Raw genomic sequence first — 20,699 nt, 5'->3', positions numbered from 1 at the left:
AACATATTGTGAACTGAAACTATGCCACCAGGCTGATGTTAGCGCGGTGTGTGGCGCCACTCTGTGGTGCACTGTTTCCTGATAAACATCACTTGAACCATGGAGGGGAAGAAGGAAAAAAAAAAAAAACACTTTTCAATGTCCTCAAAAATGCGTCTTTATTCAATATTTCAAAACCTATAAGCAAAAAAAAAAAAAAAAAAAAATCAATTTACATCATAACTGATTAAATACATAAAGATAAACCAGAATATTCTATGAGTGAAACCCTGGGAGAACACAAGGCACCGTTCCAGAAGATTAACAATCCGTTTGAGGTCTCGCATCCTGACTGTGGGCCCTGAATTTACTGACAAGAATGCTCAGAAAAATAAACAGATCCATTTCTGTACTTGTGTTTCATAAAAAGATTTATAGTACATATGAAAAGTCAGCTGCATGCGCATATCCGCTTCCACATACGTGCCCATTAGAAGGACAAACCCACAATTGTGCTTCCAGTGCATTTTCACATTAGTGACCAGGGTCAGAATTTAGTCCCAGGTCTTCTTGTAGTTTTTGGATTTGACAATTAATGTTAAAAACATAACTCACACTAAAATCAAAGGTGATCTAAAACTGCATGGATGTCTGAAAAGACCAGTAAACACTGATTAGACTTAACTACACATATGGCAAGACTGCAGCCATTGCTTCTAATGTGCACTTCTAAACAGATCGCATCAGACATGAGGAGTGGCGCTTTCACATGTTCAGAATTTACAACATGAGCTGAGGAGAGAGGGCGGGGGAATCTCTTTGGTGCAGAAAAACTAAACACATCCATTCAATCCACTTAAATGTTTACACAGGTATTTATCAGTTTCATAATTGGACTGTCCTGACATTTTCCAACTTGATACAGCATCAAACAAAATTCAGAAAGTCACCATTCATACAGTATGGCTAAAGAGAGGGCTGTTAAACATGTGTATAAATTACTACAAAATTGTCCTAGTTCTTTCTAGATTAGTAATTTGAAACTCTGAAATATTCTAACTGCATTACACACCAAACTCCCACACAGGACTACTGACAAGGACAAGAATGACGTAAATACAAAATGTTAAATTTCATATGAAATCCAATTAACAGAAAGGTGCCTAAAAAGGAAAAACGAATGAAAACAGAAAAAGGTAAAGTAACTGGATTACATCTCAGGCTGAAGCAAAAAAAAAAAAAAAAAAAAAAAAATCCAAAAATGTGCAACATGTTCGCATAAACCATACAAGAGCTCACGTACTATTCTCTAACCTAAAAGGCGCCAGAATTTTGTGGCTGAGGAAATGTCAAGTTTCTAACATGGCTAACACAGGGGAAAGCAGCAATTATGTCACTGGGTAACATTTAACTGACAAAAAAAGAAAGAAAAATCAGAACAAAACACAAAAAGTTCATGGCAACATTGCTCTATAGTGATAAAACATATTCTGTGTGAACAATATAGATATTGCCTAATATCACCTTGTGAGACAGTTATTAGCCAAGACCACATTTCAGTTATTAGCCACAGGGATTTTCTGTAGCCTAAGCTTAAAATACCTAAAATTAGAACTGATCTGTAACATAAAGTATTTCAGTTCCTGCAAGGTAAAGCAGTTAAACACTTCCGATCAGGTGTGAGATCTTTTTTTTTTTTTTTTTAAGTCCATTTTCTAAGGACAGTCGAAGAATGAGACAGTGAAAGGAAAGACACTGAATGTGCAAAGTCTGCTAATGTCTTGAACGACCACCTTCAAATGCGTGGTGCTCCTCGTGCGCTGAAAGAGAAACCAGAAGTTCTTAGATCTTAGGATGTGTATTACCTGAGCAAAATACATTTACTAAGTAACTCTAAATATTCACAAATAACTTACTAAATGAAAAATGATCAAAAAAATTAAGTAGGCAGGATAAGAGATATATTCTACATATTCACTCAGGTCCATAAGCATGTGGACAGTGACAATTCTCTTTGAAAGAATGGAAGGACTCTTTATAAAAAAAAAAAAAAAAAAAAAAAAAAAAAAAAACTGGCCATGGGCAATATTTTTTGTTAAACCCCTTAAATTAAAGCTGAAAGTCTAGACTTCAATCACATCTTGATTGCTTCATTTCAAATAAATTGTGGTGGTGTACAGAGGCAAACTTACACAAATTGTGTCCCTGTCCAAATACTTATGGACCTGTAGATAATGCTGAACTTAAAACAAGATACTGAATATTGTTCAAATGCTGCATATGAAAATTATGAAGAAAAGGTTTGCTCCTGTAACTTACGTTTATAAAATACTGCTTTAAAAGATATCTGTGGAAGGAGCTCGTAGATTCTTCCTAAAATGTTTGCCTCATTAGCGAAAGATGCATTTCCGTTCCAAACCTGAACCACATCCTCTCTGTCTCGCACACTGACACTTACACCAACAACTTCATCCTCTAAAAGAAAACAAAATCTCAGATTAACATTACGTTTATTGCACAAAAGTAGTTTGTGTGGAGAATTGTAAAACAGTAGAGGTGTGAATCTGTGAATTCATTAGATTTATGACTCATTGGTTTTCAATTTGATTCAGAACTGACTTTTATAACTTAAGTGATATAATTCATTTCCCACACTCATTCACACCAAGGGGCATGTTTTATTTTTCGAGGTAGAAGGAAACCGGAGAACCCGGAGGATACCCATGCGAGAACGCACAAGACTCCACACAGACAGTAACCTGAGCTCAGGATCGACCCAGTGACCCTGGAGGTGTGAGGTGGCAACACTCTCCGCTACTGATTTAAGACACACTACATCAGGGAGAATTTTTACCTAGAAACTAATGAATCATTAAACCCCTATAAAACAATGTCTTGCATTTACTGTCTCTGGGTCATGAAACTCACCTGATGCACAATAGTCAGTAAACTGTTCACCAATAGTAGCGAGCAGTAACTCTTTCCACACAGCTAACTGAAAAGAGAAGGGGGAGAAAAAGAAAAAGAGTTCAGCAAAAAGCAATGTAGTATCACACTGACTTGTATAACACAAGCACGATTTTAAATTAATCATTAATACTGATAAAATATCATCACACTATAGGTAAAAGAACAGGAATGTACTGTAAATGTAACCTTCATACAACAGATAAGTTTAAGCACAAAAAACTTACTGTGCTCTCCTTTGGTACCTTCATCTTCCACACACCTCCCTTTGCATTACTTTCTTCCTCCCTACATGTTAAACAAAGACAAGATTACAAATATGTATTAGCAGAAAAACAAAAAGCACCACAAGCACAATAGAAATACGCATAATACCTAACATCTACAGGAATTTTACCATAGTGGTCTTCTTTCTCCTCGCATTAAGTGGTAGCTACACCTCAGTGGGAGGCATGACACAGGAGGGATGTTGTTGTACACACTCCAGAAACTCTATAAAAAACAGTAAACAGCACAAACCGACAGGTTTAATTAGATTAATTCGATTAAAGCCTTCACTGTTTTGCGTCACAGACCAGTCATATAAAGAACATGAAACGTGATTCATGTAAACATGCTGCAAGTTTGTAATGAAGGAAACTTTTTTTTTAATTAGTAATTAGTCATTCAACTTCACCCACACATTTAATATTGCTTACCTGAACAGTGTGTACTGTGTAGATCTTTTTCAGATTTGACTCACACTCTGCTGCTGTTGTCCCCGGTAATGACCTAAGAGACAGAAAGGAAAAAAAAATAATTAAAATTAACAGCTATAAATAATCTATTCCTTAGTATCGCTAGGGAGAAAATACAACAGGTAGTGAAGAAAAAAAAAAAAATCTCTACAAAAACCCTAGGATGTGTCAGTGGCTGGAACTGTTCCATGCTAACAGCATAAATAATAAAACATATTGGAACTCAGATTTAACTACAATCTGCAGAAATGTTTGGATTTATAAGCAACCAGCTGAGTATAGACACTTATGTTATACAACTGTTGCAAAATTAACATAAGTGCATATCCGCTCTACAGTCTGGTGCATGTCTATATTATGCTGCACTGAATACATTCTCCACAACTGTAGTTAAAGTTATTTTCCCTCAATTTTCTCCCTAATTTCATCTTGGGCAATTCCCAGCTAATACAAAAATGGTTTAGACAGGAAACCAGTAGAACAAGTAGACAGTGGCTGTCTGGGAAAAGAGACAGAAATGCGTTTTAATTGGTTATTTGAAAAAGTCCGTGGTGAGACAACTGTCTAATCATACATCGTAAGTAACTGTGCCTCTGTATCAACCCTAAACTCAAATTTGTCTGCATAAATAGTAACACAAAATACTCCACTGGCATTGCAGTATATGGCCCAGCTGAGAAAACAGGTGTGTGTCTCATGTGTTGTGGGTATTGTACACCACAGAAAGTGTGTACATGTGGGTAATGTTTGTTTGACTCTTGGAAAGCCAGATTTAGCCTGTAGGTGGAAAATGTGAGGCAGTCGGTACCTGAGCCTAATTTGGTGACTGTTTTTCAACAGTTCAATCAGTGATTTCAATTCTGAAAAATGTATTTGTTTGTGGGTGGAATTTTTTCTGATAGTTAAAAAAAAAATAAAAAACACTTAAAAAAATGGTTATTACTACATTTAATCCAACTGAAACAAGTCAAACCCAACGTCAATGGTGTCATCTGTGACGCTTACCCCTTAAAATATAAACTACCCTTAAAATATACACTCACTGAGCGCTTTGTTAGGAACACCTGTACACCTACTCATTCATGCAATTATCTAATCAGGCAGTCAATGCATCAAATCATGCAGATATGAGCCAGCAGCTTCGGATAATGTTCACATCAACCATCAGACTGGAGTTAAAAATGTGATCTCAGTGATTTTGACCGTGGCATGATTGTTGGTGCCAGACGGGCTGGTTTGAGTATTTCTATAACTGCTGATCTCCTGGGATTTTCACATACAACAGTCTCTAGAGTTTACTCAGAATAGTGCAATAAAGAAAAAACATCAAGTGAGCTCAACCTGGTTGCAAAAAGACCCAAGCAGTCTAGCAACCTGACACTACTTGGTTATAATCTGACTGAAGAATTCATCAAGAATTTTATTTAGGAATTAGACTGACATTAACTAAGATGCAGTCCATTTATTATTATGGATTACAACTAAGAGACTTTCAAATGGTGTAACTCTGAAAATCAAAAGCCAATATTTAATATAATAATAAAATAATATGCAAAAAATGTTATGGAGAATAAGGTAGAAATTTTTGGGCATAATTATAAAAGATATACCTGGAGTAAAAACAAGACATCACGCAAAGAACACCATACCCATGGTGAAGCATGGTGGTGGCAGTATCATGGGACTGCTTCTCTTCGACTTGGACTGGGGCTCTACTCAAGATAGAGCGAATCACGGAAAGGTCCAAATACCTCCCCCCTTCACATCATCCCACATTAGTAATCTCTCGTCTCCTCTCGATTTTCCAGCTTGAAATGCGCAGACACAGTGCCCTCTCTTCCTGTCAAGGTATTTTGTGTTTGTTCTGTGAAATAAAATCTATGCTTGACTTGGATAACATTAGACCAGTATATAATTAACATCAGTTAACTATGTTTACTAAGGATGTCACCGACAAATCTCAAAAACCGCACTTTTTTTGGCCAAAAGAAAATCATTTGTCTTGTGCGCTCACAGCAAGCAAAATTAATTTAGCATTTGAGTGTTTCAGTTAGCAGGACAACCAGTGGAAATTTATTTTGATTTAATTTTTAATTTGTCTGGCTACAATTGATTTATTCAGGACTTAAAATGAAGTTTAGTTTGGCTGTCTCATTCGGTTGCCATAAGCAGTTGATAATATTCTCATGCAGTGACAGATAAATATCAGTAACATCTTATTGTAGTTAGAAACGTGTTATTCAATTACAGGTTTCAGAATGAGAAGAACTACCACAGCCAAGCGGACCATTCAGGCTTTTAGGACACCACAAACTGGTTCCATGTTCCAACGTCTAAATATTCTTCATTTCTTGTTTAGAAAAAGGATGGCAGTTTTTATTCAATTACAGGTCTGTGAGAGTTTAGCCTGTTTCACTTTTTTGTATGTCAGTAGGGACAGATGTGCTGGTTCACATCCGTGGACATGCACAACACTTAATTTCATGGTCGCATTGCCCCAAAACACAGATGCAGATTACGGGTTGCTTTCCTGTACAAAGTCAGCTTGTGCCTCTCCCTAGCGTGACAAGCGCTTTCAAGGTTTATGCAGACGGCCTTGTCTCCTCTACTGTTCACCTTATCAGCTGGACCCAGTGCATTTCCTTAGTGACGGGATCCTGACTTTACTTTAGGAACTGCTAAACCGAGGCCCATCTGCATTAATTTACACTCAGCATACTATTGCAGTGCACCAGAGCACTACAGTTGGTATCTTTCTAGGGTCTCATAGGCTTATTACTGCCTTTCTAAAGGGGCCAAGGGAGCTCCACTCATCATTGGATCCCATTGGAACCTGGTGTAGGAACTCCCCCTTGTGTTGAATTCCCATAAGGACCCTTCTTGAGCCTGTGCAGCATGCTGACTTGAAATGGGTGTCTCTGAAAGTGACCTTTTTGCTAGCTATCACATCAGCTAATGTTCTAGCAATAAGCTCACTTTGCATGCATTGATGGCAGGATGACTTTAGGGTGACCTGCCCAAGGTCATATCACCCAAACACTCAGACAAATGACCTTTTGATTGAGCAGTGTTCAATGAGAGTGAGCTTGCTATGCCAGGTACACACCCTATGGTGTTATTTGCATTTAATGCAAATACTGCATCAACATGTAACCAGCATTTTCTTAAAACCATTTGTGTTAAGGGGGAATGTATATCTGGGGTGATAATCATGTGAAGATCCATCTACAACCAGGTCTTAGCTTCCTGGCAGAGGCAACCAGGTTCATCAAGAATTCATAAATCAATTAAATCATTGCAAGAGCCCTGGACCACTACCTTCAAAACAACCCGAAAGCATCAGTGGTCCACCACTGTATTTTTATAGTGGGTATGCAGGTCAGGTGTTACATTTAGCAAACACTCAGGAAAGGCTTTTGACTGCAGTATATCTAAAAGTTGATTTTGAAACTTGACAAGGAATTAACCAAATTGCATAAATCTGTAATTGTAAGCTTTCAGTTCTTTTTTTTTCCCCCTCCCTCACCATTCTCTTCCTGGAAATTTTTCAGCTGTTTAGACTTTCAGAATTGTGTATTTTTATATCCATTAAGTGACTTGTGCAAGTCGAGACCCACCTGCCTACTCTGGTTTTACCTATTGTGGTGGATGACAATGACAAAGAGTTTTACATGAGTGCAAATGTGTAGATGGTCGAGCGCAACAACAGTGTATGAAGGCTGAAAACAATGAGAAAAAATAGCTTGTTTGTTTTCGGGATGACAATGCATGTTTGCATTAAAAAATATTTAAAAAGATCGTATTAATGCGCTCTCAAAAATGTAAGGGCATGTTACAAGCAACCATAAAAACAATAAAATAAGAACACAAACGGTATACAAACTAGCATAATAATAATAGTGCAATTTTTATAATTACACAAGTCTAATAAATGTATAGTTATAAAAATGGCATACAAATCAAGCATAAAACAAGCAAATGGACGGGAAAAAATGAAGAGATATTTTGAAATAAAAGGAGAGGGCACAGAAAAACAAAAAAATTAGTGAAAGGGTTGAAAGGTACATAGGTCTTAAAACACTATGTTCATTCTTGTGTGATATGAACCAACAAAAATACAGTCATGCCCTGTGTCTCAATTCGCCTGCTATCCGTCCTAAATAGTATCCGAGATTAGAATTAGTGTGTCCCAAATGGAAGTATGTTGAAATGAGTATCCCGAAGGTGCCCGGATGGTCTACTATTTCCGGTAAATTTTCGAGGAATGGATCCAGGGACATTTTTTCAGCTAATATTACCCACAACTCCTTGTGTGATGGAGGAGGTGTTTTGTGATGGTTTGCTTTGCGAATTCAAGGGCGCATTTTAGAGAGGTGTAAATGAAATGTGGAAAAATAAATCAAGGGAATGGTAAATTAAATTATATAGTAATAAATTATACAAGAAAAGCTGAAATGCATGAGGAGTTTGTTTATGGTGACAGTGTTCTCTTCCTGGCAACAACGCTCTCTTCCATTACATGGTGTGTTAGTATGTCGCAGTACTCGCCTACTCTTTTACTACACACTCAAAAGTATGTACTTTTTCCGTCACACACACACACACATACACACACACCAAAAAAAAAAAAAAAAAAAAAGTAGTACATACTCTTAGTGCATAGTACAAGTAGGTGAATTGAGATGATGTTTTCTTGGAATTAACTCATATTAACCAGTTAATCAGCATAATTTATATTTCTGACTTGTCACATCTGACAGGTTTTCATATATGCAATCCGGAATAGTAATACTACAAACATTTCCAAAAGACGAAGAACAAAATTCATTTACAGCTCTCAATAGCTCATCCGAAGTGTAAACAGGACTTCAGCCCCTGCTATTTAACAACCTTTACCCTTGTTGCTGAAAAGTCTGTATTAACAGCAGGTTAAGCACTCAGTCATCACCTGTTTTGGGTCTCAGGTTACATTCATGTGTTATTTAAATCACCACGCAATAAAGCTCTCAGAGTTTACTTTAACTTTAACTACATTTGTTGCTGCAATCACAACTAAATACAGGCAAAAACAGTATATAAAGTAGATTAGAACTGTAACAAATTATTATGATTAGCAATAGTATCAATGAACCATAATGTGACGATTAAATATTAAAACTGCTAAATATACAACACTAATAAAGAAAACTGTTCTGCTATTAACATGTTTACCTAATAATACAATATACAAACCAATCAAAATAATATAATACACTTCAATACGGTGTACATTTGTTGAAGGAGCTAAATAAGAGTTTCTTTTTTAAAGGAAAACAATGAACTTGGCGTTTTGCTCCAGTAGTGAGGAACTTTAAGTATTCGAGGCAGTCAGGTGAAAGAAACAAATACATTTCGGTTCCGTCCCAAACCGCAAAACAGTACTACACAGAACACCATAATAGTGCGGTACCTGTAGTACTTGAAGTACTATTTTGGCATACTATTTAGTGCACTCGGTTGCAGTTTTGGAGGTAGCCATCTCCTGCGACTGAAGCGCGAGTCGACCTACTTTTTTGACGTTGCTAGCTAACAACATCAAAGTGACTGATATTAGCTAGCAGGCTAACTTTATCCTAGCACGAAGCTATGTTGCCTTTATAAACATTGTGCCTAGCGTAAAACTGTCTACATCATGTTAAAACAAGCTGGACAAAGTCTACATTTCTCTTAAAGAATAAATTATAAATGAATATTAAAAGAGTTAAAGGCTGGAATCAGGGACCACCTGAGTGGCTGTAAACACTGAGTCGCTGGATAAGCAACAGTCGGGAAGAGCTGGGCCTGGACAGCTAACCTTTGTTAGGAAACATGTACAAGGCAGGCAACAATTCAGTCTTAAATAAAACACACAGGCCTAAATGAATTAATATGGGTGGGATGAGTAAAGAGCAGCCTACCTATCGAGCCAGAAGGTCCATGGAGAATGCAATGGGAGTGAAGTCCCGTCTTCGACGTTGTTTGTGATGTTTTCCAATTCTCTCTCGTCGATGTGAATGTTATTTTCCGAAGAGCTCACAGGGCTGCTTCGTCTTCCCGCGTTCAGCTGCAGATTCTGGGCTGCAGGTACTGCCATTTTCACTGATAATCTGGTAACCAACGCGTAAAGTTTCGCAAATAGAGCTTGTTTTAGTGGCACATCAGAAAAAAGCGACGCTCTGGGCGCTGCTGACTCATTTGCCGCTCGGCCGGCTGCTCCGCCGCGTCACCGCCAAAACAAGCCCGAGCCACAGCCGCGCTGGAGTGAAGCGAGCAGCTGATTTCTGCCCGGAGTCGCTAAAAGCACAACATGTTTCAAAATAGGAGTATGGGGAATATTTCAAAGATAAACTAAACAGTATTATAGCAGACTCACGCGAATGCCCAGACTATTTTTCTGTGAATAGTTTATTTTCTGCAAAACGACAAAGGCATTGTAACTGAGGCGACATTTATTATGACTGTTACTGAACTAAAAGTCTCAGAGCTTACACATGCCATTTTGGAGACAGGTTCCAAGAAAATCTTTGCATGTTACAGATACATTATAATGTATAAAAGTAATTAATCTAGAAAAAAGTTTTACAATATTAAAATATTTTATGTATGTATAATGCATAGCAAAAGCATTATACAAACATTCATAAGACAATATGCATAAACAGACAATTCATACATCTCTTCATGCCCAGAAAGGCTATGCTCAAGCCAGGGTTTGTGATACTATGTACGCTTGAGAGCTAGGTGAAAATTTGGAGAATGAAATAAAAAGCTGTAATTGCAAGGAGTAACACAAATAATCCCTCCAATATATCTAACAAAGGGTGTGTAAATGTCCAGTAAATTGCTTAAAAACAGTCTTGTGAAATCCAGCAAAGAAGCATGTATAGGAAGGTCCCATTTTAGTGGCCATACCGATACTTACAAATCCACAATGATATTTTAGTTTCAGTGATCACCTACATAGGTGTATGCTGGCTAGACAGCAAGTTCCAATCCTGATGCCACAGCCATCCGGGGCCAAGAGTCCAAGAGAGCAAAACTGGCAGTGCTCTCTGGGTGGGGGAGGGATGGCATACACTCTCTCCCCCATTAATCACAGCAACATGTTATGATTTTAGAATTGAATTAATTTTTCGTAGCTATATTGTTGATTCAGTTAATTATGTGAGGTTCCAGGCATAATAATGCATTATAATATTTTTAATAATGCATTTAATAATTCATAAAAATATGTTTCATATATATATATATATATATATAGCCCTTTCTCAAACCCAAGGTAGCTTTACAATTTTTGAAAAAGAAACAAAAGTAATCAATTAATCTAACAATTAATCTGTCATTCAAAAGCTAATTTCTAATTTCAGTGGCATAGCTGATCGCATTCCACTGAAGGCCTACGCTAATATGGCTCACACAGCCCACACAGACACAGCACCCCCGGGGACCACCACACTGAATGCAGCACCATGGATCCATAGAGCTGCAGACCTGTACAAGTGCCACACAAAGCAAGCACAAACACATCGATGAATAGAGAGCCGAGCAGTCCCAAGACCATTCAGAATGATGGCACCAAACTCCCTGCCATCAATGCAAGTAGCAGGCATGCTAAAAGTGATCAGACATTGCATTCTATCCACAGTGAGTGGGCAGACATGCATCTCACATGGGAGATCAAGGCCAGAGGAACTCTGCTGGCAATCAGCAGACAAATTCAAATGACCAAATTTATTAAAACAATAAAAAAGAATATAAAAAAATCAAACATCAAAAAAGAAAGGAAAAGCTCAACTGAGAAGTGGAAAGAGAAACTGAAAACAAATGCTATCTGTTACAGATAAAATAATCGAATCTGTTGTATTTTGTTAGTAGTTGAGGTGGGGTGACACTTGTCCATATGACAGTCAAAATATACCAGCTGCGCCTTCAGCGTCAGACCCTGAAATGGCAGTACAAGAGAGTGAAGAGGAGAAACCACTGGCTGTACTCCAGAGCATCTTTTTGCAAGAAGCTCAGGACCCTCCACAGAGCTGAGTGGCACGGGTGAAGGGGCAGAGAGCGAGCCATGAAGCTCACGGTCTTCATAACCAACCCATTCTGTTTTACCAAGCAGGTGCTTGGGCAGAATCGCAGCAGCTGAGATCAACCAATTCCTCCAAATGGGTGGACTCAGGCCATCTCAACTCACATGTGTGCATTTTCACCAAGCTGGACCTTCACAGTTTCACATACTTCATATCCTCATCAGGGAAGGGGATTAGAATAGTGTATCATGCCATACACGGGCTCTCTTGCGCACCTTCATTAATCCAGTGCCTGGTCAATGATGTCCTCAGAGACATGTTGGGGAAATTTGTCATCGCTTATATAGACAACATCCTCATCTTCTCACACTCACTTTAAACTCACAAGCAGAGTAAACAACAAGTAAACAGGCAGGTCCTGGCCATATGGCTACAAAATCACCTTTATATCAAGGGAGAAAAGTGTGAGTTCTATGTGCACCAAGTCTCATTCATAGGATACATTATCAACCAGAGTGGAGTTATCATGTACCAAACAAAAGTCGCTGCTGTCAAGGAATGGCCTGTTCCTACCAGAATAAAGGAACTGCAAAAATTCTTAGGCTTTGTGAACTTTTATAGAAGATTTTGAAAAGGATTTAGCCCATCTTGAAGTATCCCAACCCCTCACAGTCATTCATAGATGAGGTAGACACCTCAGAGAACAGACTCAGTGCTGTGCTCTCCCAGTGACTCTAAGAGAGGCCAAAGCCTTGTCCAGTGGCATTTTTCTCTAAGAAGATATCACAAGCAGAGAGTAACTATGACATTGGGAACTGAGAGCTCCTGGCAGTCAAACTAGTGCTGGAGGAGTGGCAACACTGATTAGAGGCAGCAGCACATTCATTCACCATTTATACAGACCATAAGAACCTGGAATATCCTCAAGAAAGCAAAGAGACTAAACCCTTGTCAAGCCCGTTGGGCTCTATTCTTGTCATGCTTTCAGTTCACCAGTCCTACCACCCTTGATCCAAGGACATCAAAGCTGGTTCCTTATCACACATTTACCCAGCACCCCCTAAAGATCCCAGTGAAGTATTTGTGCTCCCCAAGTCATGCTTTTTCAGCACCATCATATGGAACCTCGATTGTGAGCTTTCTGAGGCCAATGAGCGACAGGTGCCACCTCAGTGCCCTACAGACAAGATCTATTTGCCATTACACCTCAGAGACAAGTTGGGCTTGGGCCCATACTTCTCTCACTTTAGGTCACCCCAAGGTTCATAAAACACATCAGCTCCTCCAACATAAGTGCTGGTGGCCCAATATGGTATTGTACATCAATAAATTCATCTCATCATGCACCTCATTTGCTCAAGCAAAGGTCCCACAGACTCTGCCTGCTGGTAGACTCATGCCTCTGCCTGTCCATCAAAGTCCATGGTGTTATCTGGCTCTTGATTCATGAGCCACTTCATGGACAAATTGGGAGTCAGCTTAAGTTTCACATCTGGGTACCATCCGCATGCTAACAGACATGTAGAGAGAGCCAATAAAGACATCGGCTGATTCCTAAGAACTTCTGTGCAGACAATCAGGAGGATTGGTTTTGATTTCTCTCATGGGGTGAATATGCCTAGAACTCATTATGCCATTTAGCCACACAACTCTCCCCTTTCCAATGCATCCTAGGATATCAAGCAGCCTTGTTTCCACAGAACGCTAACCCCACTGACTCACCTGCTGTGGATGCGTGGTTCAGAAGCAATGAGTAAGTATGGGAGAACACCCACCAGTGTCTCTAGTAGGTGGCTCTATCAAACAAGGAATGTGGAGAAACACCCAAGTATGAACCAGGGCATAGTATGTGGCCCTCCACCAGAGACATTCGTGTGAGACATGGGTGTTGAAAACTAACCCACAGGTACAAAAGGCCCACAGATGGGCCCTTGAAGTTCTGCAAAGTATCAATGAGGTAACCTACAAACTGGACCATGTTTCAAGACTAAAACCCATAACTCCTGGTCCTTTGGCCCCACGTCACTGCCACCAACTCCTCTGGACACTGAGGATCAACCTGCATACATAGTCAAGGAAATCCTAAACTCATGCAGCAAGGGTGCATCTAGAGGTAGACCCATAAAAAGTTCAGCTCCCAGAGTGAGCCCTTTGGCAGGGTGTTCTGTCATCTCAGCACCAGATTCAATCATGGACTCAATTTTCCAGAATCCGTAAACAGCATCACATTATGGCCGATCCAGACTGCATTACTCATCACCCACAGCCGCTATCACATTCACGCTCGCCTGATTACTGATCACACAATCACACACTCCCCTATAAATAACCCAGGCTCATCCATAAACACAGTGAAGTCTCACTCTGAGTTTAATCATGACAATACCAAGCCTTTTTATTTTGTGTGCACACTGTCTGTTTTTTTTTTTCATCTTATTCTGGTTTCCTGGTTTTTGTTTTTGTCTTTATATTCTCTTTGTCAATCGCTTCACCCAAGCCTGTGCCTTTGACTGTTGATTTGGAATTGTTCACCTGCTGTAATAAAGTCTGCCTGCCCTTGCAACCATCTCTGCCACCTGACAGTTACCTCAACTGTTGCTCATTACTTCTCTAGTATACTCTATAAATGTCCCTCAGTCTGTAACTCACATTGCTATTTAGGATTATCTAATAGAATATAAGAACACAATGAGGAAATCTGCTGAAGACTCTTCCATAGTAGGTGGCAAGATTAATGTTTTCTGCCAAACTATCATGAACAAGGTGCTATTACAATGGACTGGTTGTAAAGCACACAAAAGCCAAGAAGAGGAAGAGCTCACACTACTAAGTCTCTCTTTATTTTGTCCGTAGCAATCTGCCTGCTGAAATTACAAAACTGTTCAGCAGAAAACATGACATGAGACAGTGAATAAACCAGTATGTTTGTGTTTATTTTTCTTCCACATGTTGGTGTAATATGAATATCACAGCATAAATACCTGAATTTCCCTTCAGGGATTAATAAAGTTTATCTTATCTTATCTTATCTTAAAAACACTATGTAACGACAGGTTGTACAATCATGACATCTTTGTAGATTATGATTTTAAATAAAGTACACAGTGTTTAAAATGTGTGGTTTTGTGATTTCAGCTGTAGAAGTCAGCAGAGGCATGGCTCCCTCAAGCCCCTGTACAACATGACCCAGCTGAAGGACAGACAGAAACTAGTTCAGGAAGAGGTGTTAGCGGGTGGGGAGGTAGCACGTCTGCAAGACAGCAGGATTACAGCAACAGGGTGCCTGGGCAAGGTAGGAGAGTGTGCTGAAATGGAAGATTACCTGGACGGACAGACAGGCAGGCAGAGCCCCAGCTTCTTGATCGAGGCCATCTACGATGTCCTGCCAAGTCCATCAAATCTCCACATTTGGGTCAAGAGTTTCCCTGGAAGAGGGTCTCTTGAACATATCTTCAGCAGCTGGTAAAAAGCCCTGGGAGATGGTCACTACTGCTGGTGTCATGACAACATGCTTAAAGCAGATGCAGAAAGCATCTCAACCACTATCAACACCAGCAAACACCACTGTTCTCCCAGTAAGAAGATCACTTTTGTGTGAGTGAGAAGACAGCCATAGCCACAGTCCAGAACACCAGCAGGCCTATTCACCAAGGAATCAGATTGGCAGCTGAGATATGTCCTGGGCAAGCAGCTCAAGTTCCCTTCCAATATTACACCAATATCTCAACAGCCTGACATGTTGAGTCTATCAGAGACCAGAACACAACTGTCAATGATAGAGCTGCCCTGGGAAGACCACATTAATGAGTAGAATAAGAAGAAGCATGGCAAATATCAGGAGCTCGTGGAAGAGTGGCGATGGAAGAGATGGCAGGCTTCCTGTGTCATTTGCAACGTCCTCACACTGCTCGGCATCACTGGGGCAGAAAAAGAAATGACATCTGGTCCATCACAAAGGCCATCACAGGACGTAGTTCCCGTATACATAGTTCCTGTTTTCAAATCATTCTCTGGGAGTTTCTTGCCTGTGTCTGCATTTAAACTATACATTTTTTTTTCTGTTTTCATCCATAATTTTGTGCTATCATGTTCTTTTGTTGTATTTTTCACTTTCCTTTTGTGTTGCATTTTCATTTTCTCAGTGAATGTTTTTTTTTTGTCTAAAGACAGCAAGGGGAGGCCATCCATGTCAGATCTGTCTAAAATAATTTAAACAAATCTTTGACTAAGGTACGTTTAACATTCAATGTGGCAAACATTCAGCTTGTTCAGTGTGTTAATTGCAGGATGTTTAGTCATTCTTTCTCTGTCGTTAGTAATAGCTTTATTTGTGATAAGTGTATATTAGTTAGCTCTCTGACAGAGAAGATTGCAGCATTAGATGTGCACATCCAGACCCTAGAGTGGGTTAGTGAGAGTGAGAGCAGCATAGTTTCTGTAGAGGAAAGTCTGGATGCCTTAGGCAGAGTTAGCAATCCACCAACTCTGACATTAGAGCCCCCACAGTGGGGCGAATGGGTGATGACTCGGTGGCATAATGGTAAACCAAAAATAAAGCTAAGGTTCGCCCACTGGAGCAGCACTTTTCTCTGCTTCACGTGTCTAACAGGTTTGCTCTCCTCAGTGAAGCACCACTGAGAAACCTGAAAGAGTTCTGGTTATAGGAGACTCTATCTTATGGCACGTGAAATTTGCTAGGCCTTTAGGAGCACCAGCAGCTTTAGTTAGGGGTATACCGGGAGCCAGGGAGCTGGACATAGCAGGTAATCTTAGGGCCTTAGGCAAGCATAGGTTTTCAGAGGTAGTTTTTCACATAGGAGCTAATGATATACACATTCGTCAGTCAGAGGTTACTAAGAGTAATATTGTAGAGGTGTGAAAATTAGTGAAGGTGATGTCCATGCTTTGGCCCCATCCCAGTGTGGCGTGGCAATGTGGCTTACAGCAGGATATGGTCGCTGAACTGCTGGATGTCCAGGTGGTGCCCAGGTGGTTCCCACTCGGGAAGGTGCTGCTCTCATTTCTTGCAGCATAGCTCATAGTCTTAGACCAGGCTTAGCTAATTGGTAACAAGGAACAGAAAAGCAGGCAAAACCAATTAAATATAGAAAACATAGTCACATTTCCACAGTCTGAAGCTATCTCAGATCATTACCTTGTCTCATTTAAAATGTGTCCTAGTCATAATATACTGTATGTACCTTGCCACGCAACCGTGTCAAAGGTACATTCACATCAGCTACTGCGCATAGTTTTATCAATAATCTCCCAGAATTATCAACTTTGACTGGATCACCATCTAACCCCAGAACTTGATCAGCCAACTGAATGCTTAGAGTCCACGTTCCACTATATTCTAGATAATGTAGCTCCACTTAGAGAGAAAAAACTAGCACCCTGGTATAATGATCACACGCACCTTAAAAGAGTTGAAATATTAGAACGTAAATGGCCTCTAACTAAATTGGGAGTATTCCACACAGCATAGAAGGAGAACCTCCTGAGCTATAGAAACGCCCTTAGTGCTGTTATATCAACATATACCCTAATAGAAGATAACAAAAATAATCCTAGTTCTTATTTAATACTGTACACCACAGAAGCATGCACACCATCAGTATGTAGTAGCGATGCATTTTTTTCTATGATAAAATTGAAAATATCAGGAAAAATTCAAACTATTAATTTAAAGCCAGACAATATGATCATTAACCATGTAGATAACAATATAACCATATCAGATCAGCAATTAGAATGTTTTGCTACCCTTCGAGAGACCAAAATAATTTCACTAATTTCCTCAAAATCAAAATCTTCAGCTTGTGTACTAGATCCATTACCTTCATGTTTCTTCAAATAGATACTACCAGAAGCAATCGAAACTCTTCTAAAAATAATCTATTCTTCCCTTAGCACTGGCTATGTACCTAAATCCTTTAAACTACTTCGATCAAAAGATGCAGGCTCTTGGTTGGTACCTCAAATAGCGAAGGCCCATACAGCCCCACAGTTATGGAACAGCCTTCCAATTACTGTTTGGGATTCAGACACAGTCTCAGTGCTTACGTCTAGGCTGAAAACATATTTGTTTTGTCAAGACCTTTGTTAATAGTTTTTTCTTAGGTAAAGGGGCAGATCTGAAGGGCTCACAGGCATAGGTTTGGCCTGGTTTGGTGAACTGGGATGTTTGGATGCTGATACACCCCCCCCCCCCCCCCCCCCCCCCCCCCCCCCCCAACTCTCACACATTCACTCAGGCTTGTTGACAGTGGAGTGGCTGGCTGCATTATGTCTCAGACCATCCATTATTTGTGCTTCCTGGCTCAGGCTCTGCTTGCCTAACAACCATGTTGGATGCAAATGGTGGCAAGATAAAGCATCAGCCTTTGTATCCATTGATCCATTGTAAACCATTGCAAAATTCAATCTATTATAAAATAATGGGCACCTTGCTTGCCTTGGGATTAGATGATTGGAAGATTGAATTTTGTGGTCCATTATACTCTGGAAGGGATAGCCTGATTGCTCCACCCAATGTCTCTATTCCTACAGTGCCATTTTAACTGGGAGTAGTTCTCTGTCTCCAGCATCAAACTTGTGATCTGCAGTTGAGAGAGCACAGAAAGGTGTACAGGGCTGCTTCCACCTCAGCCACGAAAGGGCAGGGTCTAGGTGAAGCAAAATCGGTGCAAATGTGAATTGTGTTTGTGATGATTGAAGGAAGGTTTCAGGCTGTGCTCTGTGTTTTTAGTGTGATAGGCATGTGACACTTGACTATAGCTTTCACTTTGTGTGAGGCCATAGTTACCCATTCTGGTAAAATAATAAACCCTACAGTTTAAGACATAAAAATTACATTTCTTTTGGTTAAAGCTACAGTGCAACTGTTTCTGGTGTGACATGTTTCTGGAGGGAAAGTACTGGTTCATTGAACAACTAACTTTAGCCACCTAGCTAGTTGTTTGTGAGTCAGACATTATGTTGACTAGTTTTTGCAGACCACTAAGAGCCTCTAGTGTGTTAGCTTGTTTAGTAATATTATTAGCAGGTTCATTTAGCAGCATTTAGGGCATTTAGGGCTTATTAGCTACCACTAACCAATAGCTAAAAATAAGTAGAGTATGTATCTACATACTGCTGTTGTACTGAAAGAGTATTAATAAGCAGTTTCTCAGTTTCAGTTGTTTTCTATTGGCCCATGGCTTCAAGATCAGTGGAAGAGTTACCCAGAAGCAAATCTCCTTTTCACATACCACATCCTCTTCCATTTAATTGAATGGGCTCTCTCACCATAGCTTAAGAATGTGAGAGAGTAAACAAAGCAAATGGGAGTCAGAGTGAGAGTCTATGAGAGGAAAAATTCTATAAGAGGAAAAAAGCATTTAGGACTTGATGGAGTTTTAGCTTTTTTTATTCTTGCTGAACAGATAAGATTTTTATTTGTTCTCTGTTTTGCTGGGAAGCTAAATGGTGGTGGGGGTTGTGTGATTCTCTGTATTTTAAACTTGTTTATTCTGGGCAAGAGTGAGTCATCTGGGTCATCTGCCCTTTTTTTTGTTAATATTATAGTACAGTTGATGTTCACATCAAACATAAGAATGGGGAAAAGTGTGATCTCAGTGACTTTAACCATGGCATGGTTGTTGGTGCCAGATATCCTGGTTTGAGTATTTCAGAAACTACTGATCTCCTGGGATTTTCACACAGCAGTCTCTAGAGTTTGGTGAGAATGGTGCGAAAAACAAACAAAAAAAAAATCCTGTGTGCAGAGGGTCTGCAGGCTAAAACATTTGTTGATGAGAGAGATCAGAGGAGAATGACCAGACTGGCCTGAGCTGACAGAAAGTCTATAGTAACTCAAATAAGCACTCTTTACGAGCAGAAACGTATCTCAGAATGCACAGCATATCAAATCTTGAGGTGGATGGGCTACAACAACAGAAGATCACATCATCTTCCACTACTGTTAGCCAAGAACAAGAATTTGAGGCTATCATGGGCACAGACTCACCAAATCTGGACCAAGACTAGAAAAAGATCAGGTGTTTTTTTTCTTATCTTCAACTGTCCAGTTTAAGTGAGTCTGTGCCAATGATAGCCTCAGATTCCTGTTTTTGGCTGACAGGAGAGGAACTTTTTACTATTACCACTGATGAGGGGTAATAAAAACATGTTATTTGGTATACAAATACCAGAACAACATTTGATTTTGAAATTGGACTGTTTGTAGCTTGGTAAATTTTTAACATTATGTGCATTATATGACAGGTGCAAAAAGTAAAAATACAAGTTTTCAATAATTTAACATTTATTCCCCAAAACATGCAAACAGTGTTAGAACAATACTATTAGGACATGTCAATTTAGAAACTACCAGATTAGTGAGCTTAAACCATAAGTTTCATCAAATCTTGGTTGACATCAATAAATTACTGAATAAAAATATCCAATATAATAAAATGCTCTTCAAAATTCACTTAAAAGGCAAACGATAGAGCATAAGTTTCAATTTCATTAAAGATATTCCTTTGAAAACAAATATAGGCGTCAATGAAATACTGGGTTTAAATTTGAAAATATTTATTATTTTCAAGTAATGATTTGTCAAGCAAGACATAATGAATTTTAAATCTTACAGTGATTTTGAGTTTCACATGTCAAAATACATGTTTTTAGCACCCCTCATATTGTATATGCGCACTTTTACAAAATTGGCACACCCTTGGAACCCAATGTGGTCTGCTGCTGCTGTAGCCCATCCACCTCAAGTTTTGATGTTTTTGCAGGCTGAGATGCTTTTCTGCTCACCACGGTTGTAATGAGTGATTATTTGAGTTACTATATCCTTCCTGGCAGCTTGAACCAATCTGGCCATTTTCCTCTCTTATCAAGGTGTTTCCACCCACAAAACTGTCACTCACTCAATGTTTTTTTTGTTTGTTTGTTTTTCACACACTTCTGTGTAAACACT

The 20,699-nt window shown here is 39.4% G+C and overlaps 1 protein-coding gene across 1 annotated transcript; it reads right to left on the bottom strand.

Annotated features, from left to right (window-relative positions):
- Positions 1-141: 141 nt before the first annotated feature.
- Positions 142-9,979, bottom strand: eif4e3 (eukaryotic translation initiation factor 4E family member 3). Its single transcript, XM_034312176.2, has 7 exons — positions 9,620-9,979; positions 3,645-3,717; positions 3,344-3,438; positions 3,174-3,234; positions 2,908-2,974; positions 2,299-2,454; positions 142-1,799 (listed from the first exon to the last, which is right to left on the bottom strand). Exons 1-7 carry the CDS (start codon positions 9,793-9,795, stop codon positions 1,753-1,755), a joined length of 675 nt encoding a protein of 224 aa, XP_034168067.1. The 5' UTR covers positions 9,796-9,979; the 3' UTR covers positions 142-1,752.
- Positions 9,980-20,699: the final 10,720 nt, after the last annotated feature.

This window comes from Pangasianodon hypophthalmus, chromosome 16 (assembly GCF_027358585.1).
Source record: "Pangasianodon hypophthalmus isolate fPanHyp1 chromosome 16, fPanHyp1.pri, whole genome shotgun sequence".
NCBI lineage: Eukaryota > Metazoa > Chordata > Actinopteri > Siluriformes > Pangasiidae > Pangasianodon > Pangasianodon hypophthalmus.
Note: the sequence above shows the minus strand (reverse complement) of the source record. Positions and strands in the feature narration are given on the sequence as shown.

What these genes read in the sequence shown, in the direction of transcription:
- eif4e3 (XM_034312176.2), bottom strand. Translation starts at nt 9,795, where the DNA reads ATGGCAGTACCTGCAGCCCAGAATCTGCAGCTGAACGCGGGAAGACGA. An exon ending in GGAGAAAGAAGACCACTATG is followed by an intron (nt 3,235 to 3,343) that starts GTAAAATTCCTG and finishes TTTAACATGTAG; the next exon opens with GGAGGAAGAAAGTAATGCAA. An exon ending in TACTGACTATTGTGCATCAG is followed by an intron (nt 2,455 to 2,907) that starts GTGAGTTTCATG and finishes GTTTTCTTTTAG; the next exon opens with AGGATGAAGTTGTTGGTGTA.